Source organism: Pangasianodon hypophthalmus, chromosome 1, assembly GCF_027358585.1.
Source record: "Pangasianodon hypophthalmus isolate fPanHyp1 chromosome 1, fPanHyp1.pri, whole genome shotgun sequence".
NCBI lineage: Eukaryota > Metazoa > Chordata > Actinopteri > Siluriformes > Pangasiidae > Pangasianodon > Pangasianodon hypophthalmus.
In genome coordinates this window covers 13,457,566-13,476,851 of record NC_069710.1, presented here as the reverse complement: position 1 = coordinate 13,476,851, position 19,286 = coordinate 13,457,566, and the positions used below count along the sequence as shown (strand labels likewise).

Below are 19,286 nucleotides of genomic sequence, written 5' to 3'. Positions count from 1 at the left end.
ACGTGGCATCATGGACTCCATGAAGTTCCAGGAGATTTTAAATGAATATCGGGTTGACTCTGCCAAGTAGTTACAGTTGGGTTGTGGTTGGACCTTACAGCAAGACAACAATCTTGAGTCCAAATTCACAACAAAATGGATCCTCCAGGGTCTGAAGTCTTCTATTCTGGACCAAGGTTTCAATCTGGTTTAGGTCAGTTTGACTGGGATGGCCATGTAAAAAGCTCTGTGGTCAAAAACATATCATGTTCAATGAAATAAATGTACTTTCTTAACAACTCCTGGAAATCATTCTATAAAATTCACCAGGATGCTGGTATATATATATTTTTATTGAGAAGATGGTTGTAAACAGACCATCAGATTACAGTCAGTGTTGCACTAAAAAAACAAAAAAAACATAAGAGAGCCTTTAAAAATCTGATGTGCTGGATCGCAATTCTGAAACCCTGTAACAAAAGAGAATAGGGATCACAAAAGTTCCATCATCTTAAAAATGCTTACATTGAAAAGTATTTGCTTAAGAAAACATACGTTTCGGACCCGAACTAACGGAGTATTCCCCTGTGCTTGTTTCCTTGCCGAGTATGATAACAAACCTGTCACTCCTGACCCCATATGGTCAACCTGTTAAAGGTCCCTGCTGCATTACGTATGTCCTGTATCCCATTTTCATATCTTTTGCCTCTTGCTAATTTTCTGATTGCCAAATCTGCACCATCAAAAGGGTCTGGTCAGACACACACCTTCAATTCAATTCAATTCAATTCTCGCACCTATTGGCTGTGTCATTAAAACAGTCATTGTCTGTGTTGGCATGTAGCAGCACAAGTGTTGTCGATGTAAAGTAACTAATTTCATAATTTTACACCAACACCACAATTGGTGTTGTGAACTTGTTACAAATTGTTGAATATTCCCTTCCTCTTGTAATCCAGGACAGGTTGGTGAGCTTTTTATTCTACCAGACCTTGATGGAGTCTGTGGGCAATTAACAAAATCTGTGGGACTGGAGCATCTTTGACAAGCACTTGATGGAGCCTTGCTCTAACTTCCACATAATGCCAGGAGCATATCTAAAAATCACCAACCACCAGCAAGCCCACAAAGGTACAAGACCAATGCCAACTGTCTATTCTCAAGTACAGTCCATACTATGGGCTAGAGTGCCTGGTCATGTGCTTTCCAAGATTTTTTCTGATCTGCCCCATTCTGGATCTACGAAACCTAGATGTCTTCTTAAAACAACTGCTGTTCTGTCCAGTGATGTTCTGTCAAGGTTCACAAAGTGGGGTCTGGGGACCCCAGAGAATAAACACCATCGGTTATGACCATAAACCCAAAAGATGCATTTCCACTTTCCAACTGCTGTGGAATATGTGCCATATCTCTGCTGACATATCAGTGGGGTGGCATACCCTTCTGTTTGGGTTAGCTCTTGTGACACAAAGTGTGCACAAAGTGTGATGTGAACAAAGTGTGCAAGTTGTCTTACTGCCCCTGCAATGCCAGGGTCTGTGAATACTCCCTTCGCTGCAACCAGACAAAGCTCCTGATATCCTGATGAGTCCCTCAGACTAAGTCACAAGTTGACTTCACCCCTTTGTAAATGAGGCTCAACTTGTGCACTGTGTGTGCCTTCCTTGACAGGAGACAGAGCCATTTCAATTATGGATGCAGCCATGAAGTTACGAGTGGCTGATGTGTGGTATGCTGGGATGCGTGACTCCAGTAGTGAAAACTGGGACTGTTGCACATCAAACTGTTTCAGTGCTGGTGGAATACTCAGCACCTGGCAGCTACATCACAAAGGCAAGACTCAATAGTAGTGACGAGGACTAGTGTGCTGGGCCAATCCACATTTTCCATCTCCAAAGAGACAGAGTGCAACCACACATACACTCTCAACAAGACTAGATTTTTCTTTTAGAAAACTTTCAGAACAAAAGGAGGGTGCAAAAAAGTTTCACCGTCAGCACATCACCACGTAACAACTTTGATATTCAATAGTTCTGATGGAAATGATTACATTAGTGGTCTGGAATGTAAGGAAGTAGAATGTAAGGTTAAGTATTCAACCATGGTTCTACGACCAGGTTACCGTTGTGGGGTCAGGAGGTGCTGATTTTGCTATTGGTACTTGTCAAGGAAACAAGCATCTAGGAAAACTCCACCAGTTCTGACAGAAACTACCCTGGCGATCCTCCACTTAGTCGTATTTCTAAAGAAATATAAGTTGTAGGACCTGCAGTATTATTGAGAAGTGCTGAGTCAGTGGTTTGTTAACAGAGCATCAAACGAATGGAAACAGCTTGCAGTTTTACCAAAAAAAAAAAAAAAAAAATTACATTAAATAAACTTCTTCCCTTTTAAAGGCTTCAGAGATATTTCAAGCACAATGTCAATTACAAATTATTTGAACAATGAACGATTTTAGTTGGGTGGTTTCAGCCATGTCTTATAAAGCATAAATGAAAATCGAAAACTTGACAGCTATAATGAATTGTAAGAGAATACAGCACCTGTCTATACATGTGCTTTGTTCTATGAACAGCTTATGTATACACAGATTGTTGAAAAGACCGTAGTAGCATATAAAATTAGAGAGAGCAGTTTAGGACATGAAACTTCACAAACGTTAGAATTTATTAAAGAGTTCACACCCCATATAGTTTATACTGTACATATATCCAGCAGATAATAGACTTAAATCCTGACTTTGAAAAGTGATGTTTGTGTAAAATATCCATTGGGGAAAGTCCCACATTGGCCCAGTCTGAAAACTTTAATACTCTTTAATATATACCTCAACCTATATGAATATAGTTGTGGTTTTGTGCTATAAAGAAAAATAGAAAGACATCGAATTGAAGGTTGCCGTGAAGCACAATCCGAAGAAGAATATAATGTAAGGGACACAAAATCTGTCTCCTCTGTATGAAACAAGTCTTATACAGTCTTTTTTTTTTTTCACCTGTATTAGTTAATAAGTGCATGATATATACTCCATGTGTGTTGCAAAAGTGTGTTTTCTCATCTACAAAAGAATACTAGCAACCTTAAACCCAACAACTACAAACTGCAACTGTTTTCAGATACACAAAATACGGAATTTTCACAGAATCTTTTTTTTTTTTTTTTTTTTTAAAAGGATCTAGAAGCTGTTATTTTCTGTAACATGACACTTCTTAGCATCTACCATTATGTTAATATAAGTATTATATTACAAATGAAATAATGAATGGAAAATATGTAGTGGGTGTACACTGTGACACACTACACGGCAAACTGTGACTGTACTTTATACCGCAAACATGATGGGAGTGTTGTCAAGCCTCGGGGAAAGTGAAAAATGTAGCAACGCTGGGTTCGAGAGGGTTTTTGGAACACAAACGTGAAGTCGTTGAGTAAAAAGACTTGTCAATAGAAAATCTCTACCAATAGTGCAATTTAATCAAAGACTAGGCTTAATCTACGACTGGACCAAAGAACTTTAAGTTATAACCAATGAAGCCTGCTTCATATTGTACCTCTTAGGGTGACCTTCCAAGGGAAAGGAAAAAAATAAATGCATTCAAACATGCACGCACATTTTGTTTTGCATCCCACCCATAAGATTATCAAATAGATACACACTGAAAAAACCACATCATCAACTAAAATGTAAAGTGTAGAAACAGCCTGGTGCAGATTTCCAAACGGCAAATATTTATCCTCAACAAATTATAGATGGATAAAGTGCCAGTTAGAACTGATCAAGGCCAGGCGCTGGAGACAAATTAATATAAAGATTGCTGTTGTAATATGAATGAAATATCATAGCAATCGCTGAGTACAAACTACTAGAGAGATTTAGAAACCTCGAAATGTTCTGGTGAGCCCGGTTAGGTCCTCAGTGAAAGGAGTTCAGAACCAGAATTATAAATCATTTGAATAACATACTGTAAAGCATAACCATATAGGTTTGAAATTTGCCTTGAAATCTTGAAACAAAATTAAATTATGCTACATTATCAAAGTAATTAAGGGGAAAAGAGAGAGAGAATGAGAGAGAGTCCTCAATACAAAAACATTGCTTGATCATCGGCAAAATGTCAACTGTTTTCCTTATTTCTCTCTGTAATACAGCAGATAAGCCTTGAGCGACTCGGGCAGAGGCAAGCTCAGGACCTTGTCTCTTAGCACGTTGACCTGAGGTTGCTCAGGTTTATCTTTCTCCACCTCTTTGTCCTGCTCTTCCTCTCTGCTGTCCTTGTCATCGATCCTCTCATCCTCCTCACTCTCAATGGGTTGTGGGATCAGCTGGTTGCCTACAAACACGTAGGTGTTGACGCGGTGACGCCGGGTACGACGGCAGCGCCTGCGTTTGCGCTTTTGTGGCACGCGTGGCCCTGTCCCCTTGGACGCATTTTCGTCGTTGTTGAGGCTGCGCAGCGTGCGGCGGATGTAGATGCGCGCCAGGTCCTGCAGACTCCGCACCGACAGCGGAGCTGAGCAGCACATGCAAGGATGCAACTGTTAACAACCAACACTGGTGGACGACATGCATTCATAATGTATTTACAACACCTAATAGGCTTGTGAAGCTGTGCGACATATACCAGGGGCAGGGGTGCAGGCAATCCCAACCTATTACTCTCAAATTTACTCTATTTATTAATGAGTTCTTATAGTTTATTTGCCTGTTTGACTGTTTACTTGAGTTAAACTGGTTTAATTCAAACCTCAATAACTCAAAAACAAAAATAATAAGCCTAATATATGAACAGATGAAAATTTCTTTTACAGTTAAAAGAGTTTAAGAACCCTTGTCATATACTGTTACAAATTGTCAACAGTATCGTTTTCAGGTTTCACTCAGTGTGTTTTGGTTAAATTTTTCATTATTCTTATTATTGCTTTGTAGTACATTATGATGTTATTTCTGCTCACTACATTAAAAAAGGTTTCACATGAATTCTTATATCACATGATATTATAATAACACCTATGATATTTCGAGACTGACTTATATGAATATATGATCATACAATTCCTTAAATGTTATTAACTGCCCATTATATCGGGAGGCAAATATTTACCTTTGTGCATGCTATAGGGATTTCCCCCACGGGATTCGACAAGCACTTTCCCCTCACTTATTTTTAATTAGCAGCAGGCAGCAAGCTAATTCTCAAGCCTGCCTCTGAGTGTTTAAAGTTCTCAGCTTCTAAAGTCACAACATGAAGCTTGGGCCAGCATTTTTAGCTTTGTCAGTTATCTTTCTACCAACTGAGGCAGAAGAAATACTGTTGAAATCCCTCAAACTACAAAAGTAATTAAGATGCTATCTAATGAGTTGAAAATTATAACGGAATGCTGAAGTGTGTGTGCAAGATGGCTGCAACTCACGCAAGATCACAGCATCCGGTTTGCTGCCTTCACTTCGGTTTTGCTGGACAAGAGGCGCAAAGGACACGGCCAAGATGTTCTTGCTCTCCCAAGAGCTCTGACCGGTTCTGGTGATCTGAGTCAACTGCAAAGTCCAAACAAATATCAAACAGTAATATCCAAATCAGGTTTTTTAGACTGGTCTTATACTTAGTATTGGCATTGGGCTAGAATGCCCTGATCTACATCAGATCGTACTTGAACATGTGTATAGTTGATTGGCATGATGCACATTAACTGGCTTCTTCCAGCAATCAAATAAATAGAAATATATTAGTTGGATTGGACTGTATTTTTTACTTTTGCAGAAGTACAGACAATGCCATGTGTTCTGGAGATTTGGACAGAAACAAAAGGAGAAAATAAATGCTGACAAATAGTTTTAAAATAGTTTTTTTTTTTTTTTAATTTTTTTAATAAAATGAGCTAATAATTTACTGAAAGCTGACTCCTGATCTCTGTGCTTGGGTGTTTTTTGTGATTTCTACACGCACTTTTGTAAAGGTTTATTTATCCTTTTTTTTCTTCATTGTCTAATTTCTGACCAATGACAAAGAGTTTTATGAGGACATTTCCAGCCCTACACGCCCCTCAGCCAATATTTTTTGCCTTTAATTATCTATAAACGGACTAATAGGTGTGAAAACAACCTAAGAGCGTCATCAGGCTAAAAGAAGCCAACCAGGATAAATAAATGAATAAATACATAAATAACTGGTGAAAAAAAAAACAATCTGGGCAACACTGCAATTTCTAAGCTCCATAAATTACACAAAACCATGTGCTGGATTTACAAATAGTTAATAAGATAATTCTATAGTGTATGTTTATAACATAAAATAATCATTTTGCCCCAACTGAAAAATAAAACAAACACACCGCCATTTACTGATGAGAGAAATTCGCTTATTAAACTTAATAGAAATGAAAAGAGTTATAAAATATAATATTTATAAAATAATATATTATAATTATAATAACATAAATATTATATAATATTTATCAAATAAAAAAAATGTAATAGGAATGAAAAAAAAAGTTATAAAAATAGAATTATAGAGGAGAATTTTTACCTGATCTTCAATGGGCATGACCAGAATGCCTCCGACTTTCAGCATGACCTTCATGTAGTTCTCGTGGTCTTTCTGAACTCCGGCTCCACAGTAGATGCGATCGTACTGATGGCTGTCTGACGAGATCTCTAAACAGTTTCCCACGACAAAATGCGGCTCACAGAATTCAAACCTGAAACAGATCGCTTATATTATACATACATTTTCATACATACACTGTCATGTCAGCCCTGCTGAACACTCGATTCTGATTGGTCAGAAAGTGTTGGTTAATTTTCTCTGACAGTAGTGCACCTTCAAATCACAGGATTGTATTAATGTGGGACTGTATGACAGAGGTTTCACATAAACGGATCAAAAACAGGTGTAACTGTTGATGTGGTGACATTTTCCTTAAGCAGATGTGATGTGATGTTTATTTCACATTTATGGAAGGAGACTCCAGTGTCAGTGCTTTGAAACATCAGTAAGTTTTCCACAACAGGAAGGTCTTCAGAACAGATCTGCATTTGTTTTTTGTCTTAATAACTTTAAGAAAGAGAAAAAGAGAGTGGTGATGGAATGACTGAAATGTTTTTATTAATTTGATGTTGCATAAGAAGAATAAAACATTTTGCTATGTGCTGTTATGGGAAAATAATCAACTTCAGGGTGGTAACAGTGACACCACTTCATCACACCACCATGTAGTTGTTTTCCTAAGACAGCACAACATGGAGTATTTTATTGCGTTTTATACTTCTGCATTTCTGCATTTCTAGCTGCTATAACGTAAATGATAACTTGTTTCCACGACATTAAATGTAACCATAAACAGATAAAATGTACAGTCTGTCATTCTTTAATAAATGAAAAATGTAAGTGTTGGCAAAAAGCTTCGATGTCAGGACAGTAACAATGACTCTGATAATTTTAGTCGTTTATTTTCTCTACTCACTTGTCAAAACTGTCACTGTTTTTAATGAAGTCCTCCAGTTTGTCTTTTGCATACTCCACCACATCCTTGTGGAGCTCCACGCCATGATTTACTCCAAATGGACCTGCAGGGGCAAAGAAATCTCGTTATATCCAGATATATCTCATACCTGAAAACAGCTGCAAGAAGCAAAACATGGCTGTGAAGACAGAACTGCAGTCAACACCATCATTACTAGCGCTGTTTGTTCATCTCTCTGACCTTCTACAGAGAACAGAGTACATTGTGTAAAGTCGGCATCTCACCGATGATCAGGCCCACCATTGTGCTCAGGTATCCTGTCCCGCTGCCCAGATTGAGGAAGGAGAGTCCTTGCTGCAGCTTCAGCGCCTCCATGACCTCAGAATAGATGCATGGTGCTGAAAGGTGGATGTTGCCGTGCTTCCAGGCCAAGTCTTTGTAGGCATTTTCTTTGTATCCATCTAAGTAGTAATCCCCGCGATCTATAGCCCTGAATGCCTGCTCCACCTTGTCTGTGCGGATGTACTGTGCGTCCTTCAGGTTGTCGATCAGATCGTCGTTGTCCTCGCCAGCGCTCACAGCTCCGCCCATGGTCTCCCTCCCCCCCAAAAAAAAAAAAAAAAAAAAAAAAAAAAAAGAAGAAAAAAAAAAAAAAAAAAAAAAAGAACACACAAGGAGAGGTTCACAAAGGTGACCTCTCTTCACATCCGTGGGGGAATATTTCTTCCAATTGGACGGATGGACGGCCGGCCGGTTGCACAACGATTTAGATTCTATGTGGTCACTTTAGATCATCATCACATGTCTAGGGGAAGAGAGGACAAAAACAAAGCATGCTTACATCATGACAAAGGTTGCGCTAACAATCTGCAGTTTTCAGTGGCAGCTAAAGTACCACCCTCTGCTAGAAAAGACGTTGTATCATATCTATATACCTATGTACTTAAACAAACATATCTGAATTCTAACATTTTATGCTAATGATTGAATGGTGTACTCTGTTGGAGTGGGGATTGAGAGTACACAATAACGATAATCTTCTCAGGGCATTAACTTGAGTCCTGGATTCCATCCGTCAACAAATTCCTGCCCTTATATTATGTTTTACTTCACTACTTATTGTCCTAGTGTTGTACTAATGATCCGTGAGCTTGAAGAAAGTTTTATCCTGTTTAAAAGCCAGATTCTGCTTACTGACTTAAACCAATGTCTCCTTATTGAAAACGGTACCACAAGAATAACTAGATTTACTACTAGAGAAATCTTCACAGACAGATTTATTTTCCTCCTATTTACTTAATCCACCGTTGAGCACCTAGAAAGCAGGTTTTACATGATGACCACACCCACACCCTTCAGGCGAACTGCGTGAAACAATGGAGCGTAGGCGGAAGAAAAGAGTTCTGTTGATATTTTGAGTTATAAGTGTGATGACCTGTAAATCAGCCTAAGTCCAAACAACCAAGACAATCTCAGCTATCTGATTAGCATGAACATGAACAAAGCAGTTATGTCATATAAACAGACAAACCAATAATAACATTTTAGCTGTTTTTTGTAAGTGTGTCTAACGTGACTATGCTGTTTGAGTTAAACACTACTATAAAGTAGTAAAGTAATATTTTATTCACTGTTGATGGTGTGGGCAGCCATTTTGATTTGCCAAACTCAGAGACCTTTCTAAATTCTCAAAGAGTGTGTTTTCTTCCTTAAACATAAGAAATTCTCATCATAAAAACAAAAGGATCTGTCTTAGGTCACTTGGGGTTTTCTTTTCCTGCCCTTAAGGAGAAATTATTTAAAAAATAAAAGATAGCATTAAATAATGAAGTAATACATTTGATAGCCTTTAGAGCTATCCTTGGACCAATAAAAATGCTAAAATAACATCCTGGATGGTTTTGTACATATGTCATGCACTACGGCTGAGAATTCTGGCGCTATGAATGACGGCTACGTAATTATTTTAACGGTAATTACAGGAGCTGACAGGCAAAAACACACACATGTGGTGCCAATCAGGTGAGGCTATTAAAAGCTTGGCCACTGGGTTAGGGGCGTTGCGTCATTCGAGGTCTGTGAGAGTTGTTTCTTTTGTAGAAAAGCACTCCTCATGTATCACTGACAACAATTTATGCAAAATAAAAATGTTTTTATTCAAATGCACTGTTAAGTTTATCATTTTTTCCTCCCATAACCTGAGTCAGCATCTCGCTGGTCTGGTTTTTAAACATGAAAAGCACAGGGCTTCCAGTTCACCATTTTGTTGCCCTCTACTGGACAAAACACAAATCTTTACATTACTCATATAGGCAGTATGTGCGTTACATTTTAAGGTGGAAATTCTCGAATATAGAATACATCCAGATCACTTAAACTGGTGGAGAGAGCGTGCAGTGTGCTACTTCAGGGCAGTAATTATTTAGCAGGATTATATTTCCAGATGCTAATCTAATCTGTATATTCCATATGCTTCTGCACGTACATGCACTGCTATTTATAATTATTTACAATAATGCAGTTTACTAAAGTCAGTCAGGTGTGTTTTATCCTGGCGCTCACCTTTATCGCTAATCTAAAAAAAAAAATAAAAAGTGTATTACTCTGCACTTGTTGCACTGATGTGGTATATGGTATGTGTGTAAATCACAGTGCTGTTAAATTCTCCATTCTGATTGGTCAGAAGGTGTTGATTAATTATCTACAACATCACTTTGGACAGTAACTGCGTCTGTAATTCCATCACAGGTATATATTAATGCGCTTGCTCTAATACATTGTCGTTTCTATAGTAACGGCTTTCACAGGGAGTTGTATAGCTGACACGCCACACAACCTACAGAAATCAAACGTGTTGTTTTCTGTAAAGAGACATTTATGGAAGGAGTCTCCAGTGTCAGTATCTGTAACAATAAAACTTTCCATTGCTGGAAATTATTCAGGATAGAAGAGTTTGGTCTTTAATCTTCAAGACACAAAATGTTATTTCACATAACATTAAATGTAACTATAATAAGAAAAAAGCACAACGTGATGTTCTTTACTAAATTAAAAAAATGCAATCATTTGGCAAATTGTTGCGGTATAAGAGGAATAAAACGACTGTGCTTTATCACACCATCCCATCGCTGATTATTTTTCTATAACAGCACAACACTTTGTGATTTATTGCTTACTGAAATACATAACACAAAGCGTGTGTTGTGTTTCACATCTTGGCCTGTACGTTATGAATGTGCACAGAATAGCAGATTAAAAATAGAAAAACAGGTTTTATGGCAGTAGGTGAATATCATACAGTTGCCAAAGTAACTATTGTAAACTTTTTTTCAAGAGCAGGAAGAAGAAGAAGAAGCAGTGCGCTGAAATGCACTAGCTGGCTAAATGTTCTCATTACGCAACGCATTACATCTGCATAAAGTTAACCAGCTGAAATGTTTTGTCTAGATTTAGGTTAGACGTCTAATATTTAACAAACAAACAAACAACAAATAAAACAATATCGCGTGCTAGTTGCTAGTTGAAGTGAGTTAGCCTAGTTCGTTAAAGGGACTAGTTAGTTCACAAAAGTCGGACTTTTTTTCTGGTTCATGGACTTAAAGTTCACGTTTTTAATATTAAATCTGTTGAACTAGTCGATTTAAAATATATATATTTATTTGTGTTTTGTTGTATACGCTAAACACCAAGCTAAGATACTTTTTCCAGAAACACCTAGCTAGCAAGCTAGCGCTCGAGCCCTGAACGACGTCGCTAGAAAAGAAGAAGAAAAAAAACACGCTCGTGCCCCTTGACAGTTTGAAATAACTGACAGTTTGAAATAAATTTCAAATTTAAACCAGAAATTAATCACGTAGACGCGGTAATCCGGGCCTAGATGGCATTGTTTCATATCCTTTAAACCTATAAAAGAACTGGAGATCTACCCAGTATCAATTTCTAAATTCTCAAGACAAAAGCTGAGGATTTTTTCCCCCTTAGTATTATTTACGCTGATTAGCCTGCGAGCTAACCAAAGAAAAGCAGTTACTAATCCGCGTGCTGCATTAAATAAATTCAGACTTTCCACTCACCTATTTCTCGTTTGAGATCAAACGTGTACATTCACCCGAGCAGCTTAAATCCAGCGCATGCACAACGGCACAAAAAACATACTTTTTGTCGGTCCACCGCCGCCGCAGTCGTGTTTTCTGCACAACCAGCTGAGAGGATGTAAACACAGATCACGTGACACTGGTTAAAGCTTTAAACAAAAAAAGTTGAATGCTTAAACACGCATGCGCAGATATTTGTGTCTCTGTACGCGACATCTCGCACAGTCTCGCGTAAAGTCCTGGCACTCTCGCGATATCTTCTTTAGTGCTTGAAAATTATATATACATATGTATTTTAGTTAAAAATGTATTCAGATGAATTGATTGATAAGAATACACTGCATCACGTCAAATTGTTAAATTAATGAACGAAAAATAAGATTTGTAAATTGCATTTATCTCGTTCTAGTTATTAGTAGATATTTACTTAGATTATCAGTCTTAGATTATTTTTGCTTAGGGTACATTAACTATTTAGCAAATTATTTATTTCATAATAATTCTAATTTACTGATTTTGAGTTTGTTGTTTTAATATTTTTATTTAAAAAAACCTTGCACGTGCGTTTGTTTTGCTGCACGCGCTCCTCAGGGATTGTGCAGTTCTGCGGCCTGGGAAGAAGAGCGGCCATTTTGTTGAAGAAACGAAAGCTCTTCATCATCATTCATGGAGGTGAAAATGGGGTTTCTGTCTGAGAGAAAACTTCGACTTAGTCCTAAAGCTAACAATTTCCGTCTGAGGTGAGTTTCTGTTAACTTAAAAAAAAAAAAAAAAACACTTGTTTTGCTGTTTGAGGTAAACTATTAACAATTAGCTGTTTGTGTTTTACTTCGCTTTGACGTGTTCTTTACGTGTTCTTAACGAAAGTTGGGTAAAAGTTTATTTTACTGTGGTAAATATTGTTGTTTATGGCGAAGTTATGCTATGAAATGGTTAGCTAGCCTGCTAGCATGGACTTTTGCCGCCTTTTTGTCCGAGGCGCGCGACCCAGGTGTTCCTGTGCGCTGACGTCAATGCGAGTGTTTTATTCCTCTGACACCACAGCAGTTAGATTTTTTTCCCCCACTGATTAAAGAGCAGCAAGTTGTCCTTTTTATCTGCCTATATAGTTACGTTTAATGTTGCTGAAATTACTTCCTGTTATCACTTATGTTATAATCGCTGTAAACAGACATTCTTTCTCATTTTTGAACTTGAACTTAAAAAGACAAAAACTCAGCTTGGTATGTTACCACAAAGCAAAAGCTCCTGTCCTGAAGACTTTCGCATAGCAGAAACCTTACTTTTGCAGAAACCTTACTTTTTGACACTAGAGCAGCAGCAACTCCTTGATTAGATTTTGGTGGGACAGGTTGACATTATTAACGGCATAGCCTACACAAGGGAAATTACATCAAGGGACAATTACACTTGACTTATGTTATAAACAAATATCTAGTGAATTTTTTGAGTAACTCCATAATAGGCAATTGAGAGTCAACAACATACAATAATCCAGTGTACAGTATAGCAGCTAAATGTAAAAAAATTTAAAAATGTACCTTCACCTGTGTTTGAGGTAAAATCATTAACCAGGGTTGACAGGTTTCAGGAACATTTTCATCCCAACTACATCCAAAAAAACATGCAAAAGACCTGAAACTAGCCCAGAACATTTGGGCATTGGAAAGGGAAACATGTTTCTTCTTTCTCCTTAGCCTGTGTGCGGAGAAACAAGTATTTCACACGTACTGCAGATGTACGGACATTATTCACAACATAATCCTCCTTTCTCTCTTCCAGCCTTTACAATAAACACTATATAGCCAAACGTATATGGACACCTGAACATCACACCCATTGGGTCTTTTCCAAATTGTTGCTACAAAGTTGGAAACACACAATTGTATAGAATGTCTTTGTATGCTGTAGCATTACAGTTTCCCTTCACTGGAACTAAGAAACCCAAACCTGTTCCAGCATGACAATGCCCCTGTGCACAAAGCACGCTCCATGAAGACATGGTATGTTAAGTTTGGAGTGGAAGAACTCGAGTGTCCTGCACAGAGCCCTGACCTCAACCCCACTGAACACCTTTAGGATGAACTGGTACACCAACTGCACCCCAGGCCTTCTCATCCAACATCAGTGCCTGACCTCACTAATGCTCTTGCGGCTGAATGAACACAAATCCCCACAGCCACACTCCAAACTCTAGTGGAAAGCCTTCCCAGAAGATTGGAGGTGACTATGACAGCAAAGGAGGAATAAATCTGGAATGGGATCTTCAACAAGCACATACGAGTGGTATCTTACAATAGAAATTGTACTGTACATCACTGTCTGCACTTACACTTTACCAGGTTGCTGGAATTTATTTGATTTAATTCAGATTATTAGCTATAAAATAAAATATTTTAAAAATAAATTTTTAAACTAGCTGAATCTGGCAACATTGTCAGTAACCGTTTTGTTTGCTCTTCCCCTGCCATTTGAAATGTTTCTAGAGCGAGCATGGGCAGGAAAAGTCCTGCCCATGTGTTAAATGAATGAGCGTGTTAATATAAAACTGTGATTAATAAAAGCCTCGTTGCCTGAACTACTGTCAATGCTGCTTTTATATGAAATGAATCAACAGCTTCTGACCAATCAGAACCCTGAATTGAACCCAAAAGCAAAGACAAAAGAAAGAGAAAGAATTGGACAGGACAAAGGACGTTCTGGTCCTTCCTCAACAGTGAACTCTGTGGTAAACTCTCATAATTCTTGCTTTGGCACTTTTAGTGCACCTGGCTAATGAGTTAGCTAACAGATGCAGTTTATATATTGACCTGTCTTGTACTGCGTTTAAAAGCAAATATTTGAGTTGATAAATTCAATCCATTTCTTCAGCAGTAGTATCATTCTCGTATAACAACTAAATTAGATTAGACAGTTTAGCCGTATTGTGTTAATTGATGTTGCACTTATGTGCTAACTACTGTACACTAAGGCCACAGTGTTCCAGTGCCAAAACAGTGCAGTGGGTGCCAAAATGTACCTGTGTGAATGACTTGCTGCTTGTTTTCTTCTTTGCTATGATATTGTTTGATGTTACGCAGGCATGGACAGCTCTACTGGCCGTAACAGGCATACCAGGTTACTGTCTGGTTATGAAATATTCAGGTTGTGGAAGTTTGCCCATGCAAATACTATACCTTGAAAGGCAAATGTGCTGAAATGAAATGCTTACACAGGGAAACATTGTGATGTGTAATTTGTAATTTTCAAACAGAGGACACAGAGTCTTAAACTCTGATAGCTAGGCTAACTAGATTCTAATGTGCAAATTGCACTGTTGCTAGCTTCCGGCTTTACATTGATAGTTTAGGTTATTTTTGCCATTTGTATTGATTTTTGTTTCATTGATAACTTGCTTCACACTGAAAATCAACCTGCTAGAATCGAGGGTGGCGTGACTGACCCTCTGGTTCTTTCTGTCTGTTCAGAGATACCGCCATGCCCTGATTTGTTCGGACAACAAAGTGGCGGTCAGGTGCATAATTCTGCCTTGTATGGAAGCTCCAAACATGGGCTCACCGATGACTAGCCCCACTGAGAGCAACTTATGCAATGGCCTGTTCACTGGCAGTCGCCTCAGCAGGAAGGGTGGGAGATTTGCACACGCTGGCGTTAAGCATGCCCTGCATGTGTCAGTGGCCGGATGACTCCGGAATTACCTTATGACCGAACCTTGGGTTCCTGCGCAGGTTTATGTCACCCAAGAATCAGGTGACTGACCTCGGTGCATTCTTTTGAAGGTCAATCTGCAGAACATTTCCTTCTGTGTCCAGTATGTGCCTTACAGTACTATGTGAACTGCATGGAAGCTATTAATTTATCAGACAGATTATTCATGTGAAGACATAGGGTGCTCCCCTGTCCAAACCAGAGACCTCTGGCCCATTGGGTGACCACCATGGTCTGTGAACAGGCTGAACATCTAGCCCCTCCTGTGACATGCCATTCCACAAAGAGTGTTTCGTATGGCTTCCTAGTCAGTCAGGTTAAGAAGTTCCTTATGGCCTGGTGGTATCCATGTGTTAACATTAATAGGCAGTGGAAAATAAGTGAGCACTGGAATTCCTGGGATTGGTGACTTTCTGTATCTACAGTCTTTATCTTGTCCTGAGAACATCTCTGCTGATGAAGCATTGTGTTAACATCTTTGACAAAAAAGCAAAGGCCTTTGGCTAACATTCTGGCTATGAGGTGTGGTGTTCGATTTACTCACAATTTAGCAGTGATTAAAAAAATTGTTGTTTTTTAAAAAGTGTTTAAATCAAACTGACAATTTGTGATCCTTAAATAGTTTATTTCTACCATACACAAACTGTACAACACAGCGCATTACTGCTTATGAAATAGTAAAAGTGTAAAGAAACTTTGATATAGAAACTACTTTAACTGAAAAAAAAATTGCTTCAAACAAAAAGAAACAATAATTTACAGTACAGCGTTTTATACTAATATTATTACACAGAAAAAATTCCAATTCAGTTCACATTACAAAACATCAAATACAAACAGGAATAGTCCTCACAAAAGTTCCTGAGCAAACAATGTGTGGTTTATAAATTAAATATTAGAAATTACAAATAACATAATTACAAATTACACTTCATTTGAAAGAATTTGATTCCAACTGATTGAGTACATTACAGTAGGATCATTTGGTTGAACCTGTACATTTTTTTATTTAATCATGGCTGTCTGAAGACAACTAGATTTTAATTTTAAGGTGTATGAATATTTGCCCATAAAAATCTGTAAAGCATAAAATGTCATGGCCATCTCTGTTAAATAGTATATCTGACCCATGATACTCAAATTTAAAAGAAATTAGATTTATACGTGGAAAGATGCAAGGGCATACACTGATTTTTTTTTTTTTTAATTTTACATTTTTACTTGATAAACTTTTTTTACTTGGTAAAATTTTACTCATAAAACTAATTTTTGTGAAAAATAATTGCAGCACAGCTTTCAGTTGGTAATAACCGTTTAGATGAAAACTTCAGTTGGTTGTCCATTGCCTACAATTTCAATTATGCAAATCTAAAAAAAAAAAAATTTTTTTTTTTTTTAGGTTTGTGCTTTAGCTTGGAGGAAACTCATAGTTAAGATTAAACACTTGATCAATATTACAACAATATAATTACATACTTCAAATGGCATATAAGCATTAGCTAAACAGAGTTATAGGCATTTTTCTTTTGGAAAAAAAAATAAATATGCTGTATAATAAAGGAATCACCATTCACGTAATACTGTTCTACCACAAAACATAATATATTCCATGTACTCATTTACATATAGGCACATATATGCACACACAACAGTGTGCACACGAAAGGCAGTTCATATTGACAGAAATAAATTTCAGGGAGTAATTTGTGTCTCTTCGATTTGATGCTTAGAACTCATGAGTGCAGTTTAATGAAACTGTTTTGGCCTCAGTAGTTAAGATTACCAATTTGATCCCAAAATTTTAACACACAATACATTCAGAAAAAAGTGAGCCTGGCATGGTGCAGTAAGAGCATGTGGCCACTAGGTGGTGCAATAGTATCATTATTCCTGTTGACATCGTTCATCGCTAAAAGAAATGTCACCGAAGCAAATAAACCATTATTTAACAACAGAAACTACCAAATAAAATATAGCAATGCAAATGTGCTTGGAGCCAACACAAAGAGCTGAAGTGTGCAACAATGATCAACAGCCAACACAGAAAATAAATAAAATATATTAGTGTTTGATAAATTATTTCAATGAGTAACGACAATAAATAAAATGAATTATAAATATTAGCAATAAGTATAAATACACAAAACAAACAAGTCAAGCAAATGAAATAAATATGTGCAAAGGGGTATTAAGAATCTCAGCAAAATGTCAGTAAAATAAAACGTGGCTGGCATTTATCAGTACAATACATGAAATATATTTATTTTTAAGAATAAGTTATTTCTTGCACATGGTTTGAAGCCAGCCACCCAAACAAACAAAATGAATAAAAGCTGTCCAGAGATATTGCTTGTCCACAAATACAGTATTTCATGGTGAGCAGACAGTTTCTACATGGATGCCCTTAATGGCCTGTCTGATGCTGTCCAGCAAGGCCTTGCATTCTGGCGAATACTCATGTTCCGAACTGTTGTACATATCCGTCAAAGTCTTGATGTAGGCTTCAAAATTCTGCTCATTGATTGGACCCTGGAAGACAGAGGGAGTGTGTAAAACATTCACCATATTCAAGATAATTTCTTAAACATAAAAATAGGGTGTAATGGTGTGATGGTATATCGTGATGCAGCAAATCTGAAATATTTATACTGCTAAGATTTTGCTATGCTAGTATTAATATCAGGCGAATTCCAGGGGCCGTGCACATCTCAAAATGGATTACACTTATATACCTTCTTTTGTGCATACATGCCAAGACAAAGTCACAAAGTGACCGAATAGCCACACAGTCATTGGAGTTGGGTTTCCCGCCTTTTTGCTGTATCTTAGCTGAGTGGGGCCTCCCTCAGTACTCTGGCTGAGCCCCACACCCTCCTGACTAGTGGCCAGGGGCTAACTGTGCTTGCTGACCCCTTTTTCTCTCCACTCTCTGCAGTTCACTCCTAAGTTCCCACATCCCCGTTGTCCAAAGACTAACAGGCCAGTGACTGATTCTGTTTGCATATTTGAATGTTATTCTGTCTCAACATAATGCACACTCCTTGTGGGTTGCCACCACGTTAGCTGGTTTCCACAGCTTGGAGCAGCTTTGGCTCCAAGTGACTACCAAGCCATGCTGCAGGATTAGCTCTTGTGTAGCCAGTGTTTAAGCTCCCTGGAAGCCGATGACGACCACCCGTTATGTGTCCGCTTTCTTGGCATTGACCATCTTCAAGAAGCAGCCTCCAGTTCAGTAGTAGTCTGTGCTGATGATGACACGGTGCATTCAGGTGCTGGATTTAGACCCTGTTTGAGTCAAATCTGATCCAAGTGTCCAAACAACCTCCTACTCATAAATGTTTCATGCACAACAACAGATAAGCAGAGTAAGAAACTGTAAAAGTGATTAGGATTTCTTTGTACGTGACCTGGTGTCATACTGGTGTCATACTGGTGTCAGATCCTTGAACTAAAGTCACACACAGAGGAAACCTGCGCTCTTCAGCAAAGTCTTCCTTAAAGTCCAAGAGCTGACTCTCCTTTCCACTCCTCATGTATGGAGTGCAGGGACACTATGTTTGTAGCCACATCTGGGTGACTGGTTCATATCAGTGGATCAGCACAAAGTATTCTGACATTGTGACGGTAATGTACATCAATACACCAGCGAGGCTCAAGGTCTAATGCCGCTCTCCACCCCGCCTGAAAACTCCTCAGGCAGGCCCACCCATGGTTAGCCAGGATGGCACAATGATGCAGCGTATGGAGCGTCGAAACAGCATATATGCCCTGGAGAATGCCATTTGCACCCAGATATTGGGAAAGTTTGGTTGGGTACAGGTGGACCTCTTCATCTCTTCAAATTGACTCACTATCAACTGTGTTTCTCCCTGACAGAGCTGAACAGTCCAATAGGTCAAGATGCACTGGCTCACAACATGCATCACTGTCTACTGTACACAATTCATCCTCTACTTCCTGTACTACTCTCACTAGTGGACAGAATGCCTTGACAGGTTTCTCCCTGAATAGATGTGTTGTCTCATATGGACAGATTGATTTGGC

General features: G+C 38.3%; 2 protein-coding genes across 4 annotated transcripts in view; both read right to left on the bottom strand.

Moving 5' to 3' along the window:
• Nucleotides 1-311: 311 nt before the first annotated feature.
• Nucleotides 312-11,678, bottom strand: pcmtd1 (protein-L-isoaspartate (D-aspartate) O-methyltransferase domain containing 1). The gene is made up of 6 exons (XM_026926719.3): nucleotides 11,514-11,678; nucleotides 7,725-8,245; nucleotides 7,441-7,543; nucleotides 6,504-6,675; nucleotides 5,392-5,515; nucleotides 312-4,490 (listed from the first exon to the last, which is right to left on the bottom strand). Exons 2-6 carry the CDS (start codon nucleotides 8,029-8,031, stop codon nucleotides 4,108-4,110), a joined length of 1,089 nt encoding a protein of 362 aa, XP_026782520.2. The 5' UTR covers nucleotides 8,032-8,245; nucleotides 11,514-11,678; the 3' UTR covers nucleotides 312-4,107.
• Nucleotides 11,679-15,606: 3,928 nt separating this feature from the next.
• Nucleotides 15,607-19,286, bottom strand: part of st18 (ST18 C2H2C-type zinc finger transcription factor) — a 49,778-nt gene continuing 46,098 nt past the window's right edge. For all 3 annotated transcript variants that reach the window (XM_034308702.2, XM_053236631.1, XM_026926148.3), the window contains one exon: nucleotides 15,607-17,771. In XM_034308702.2, the coding sequence (XP_034164593.1) occupies nucleotides 17,613-17,771 (159 nt within the window). In that variant the 3' untranslated portion in view covers nucleotides 15,607-17,612. The remainder of the gene's footprint in view (nucleotides 17,772-19,286) is intronic.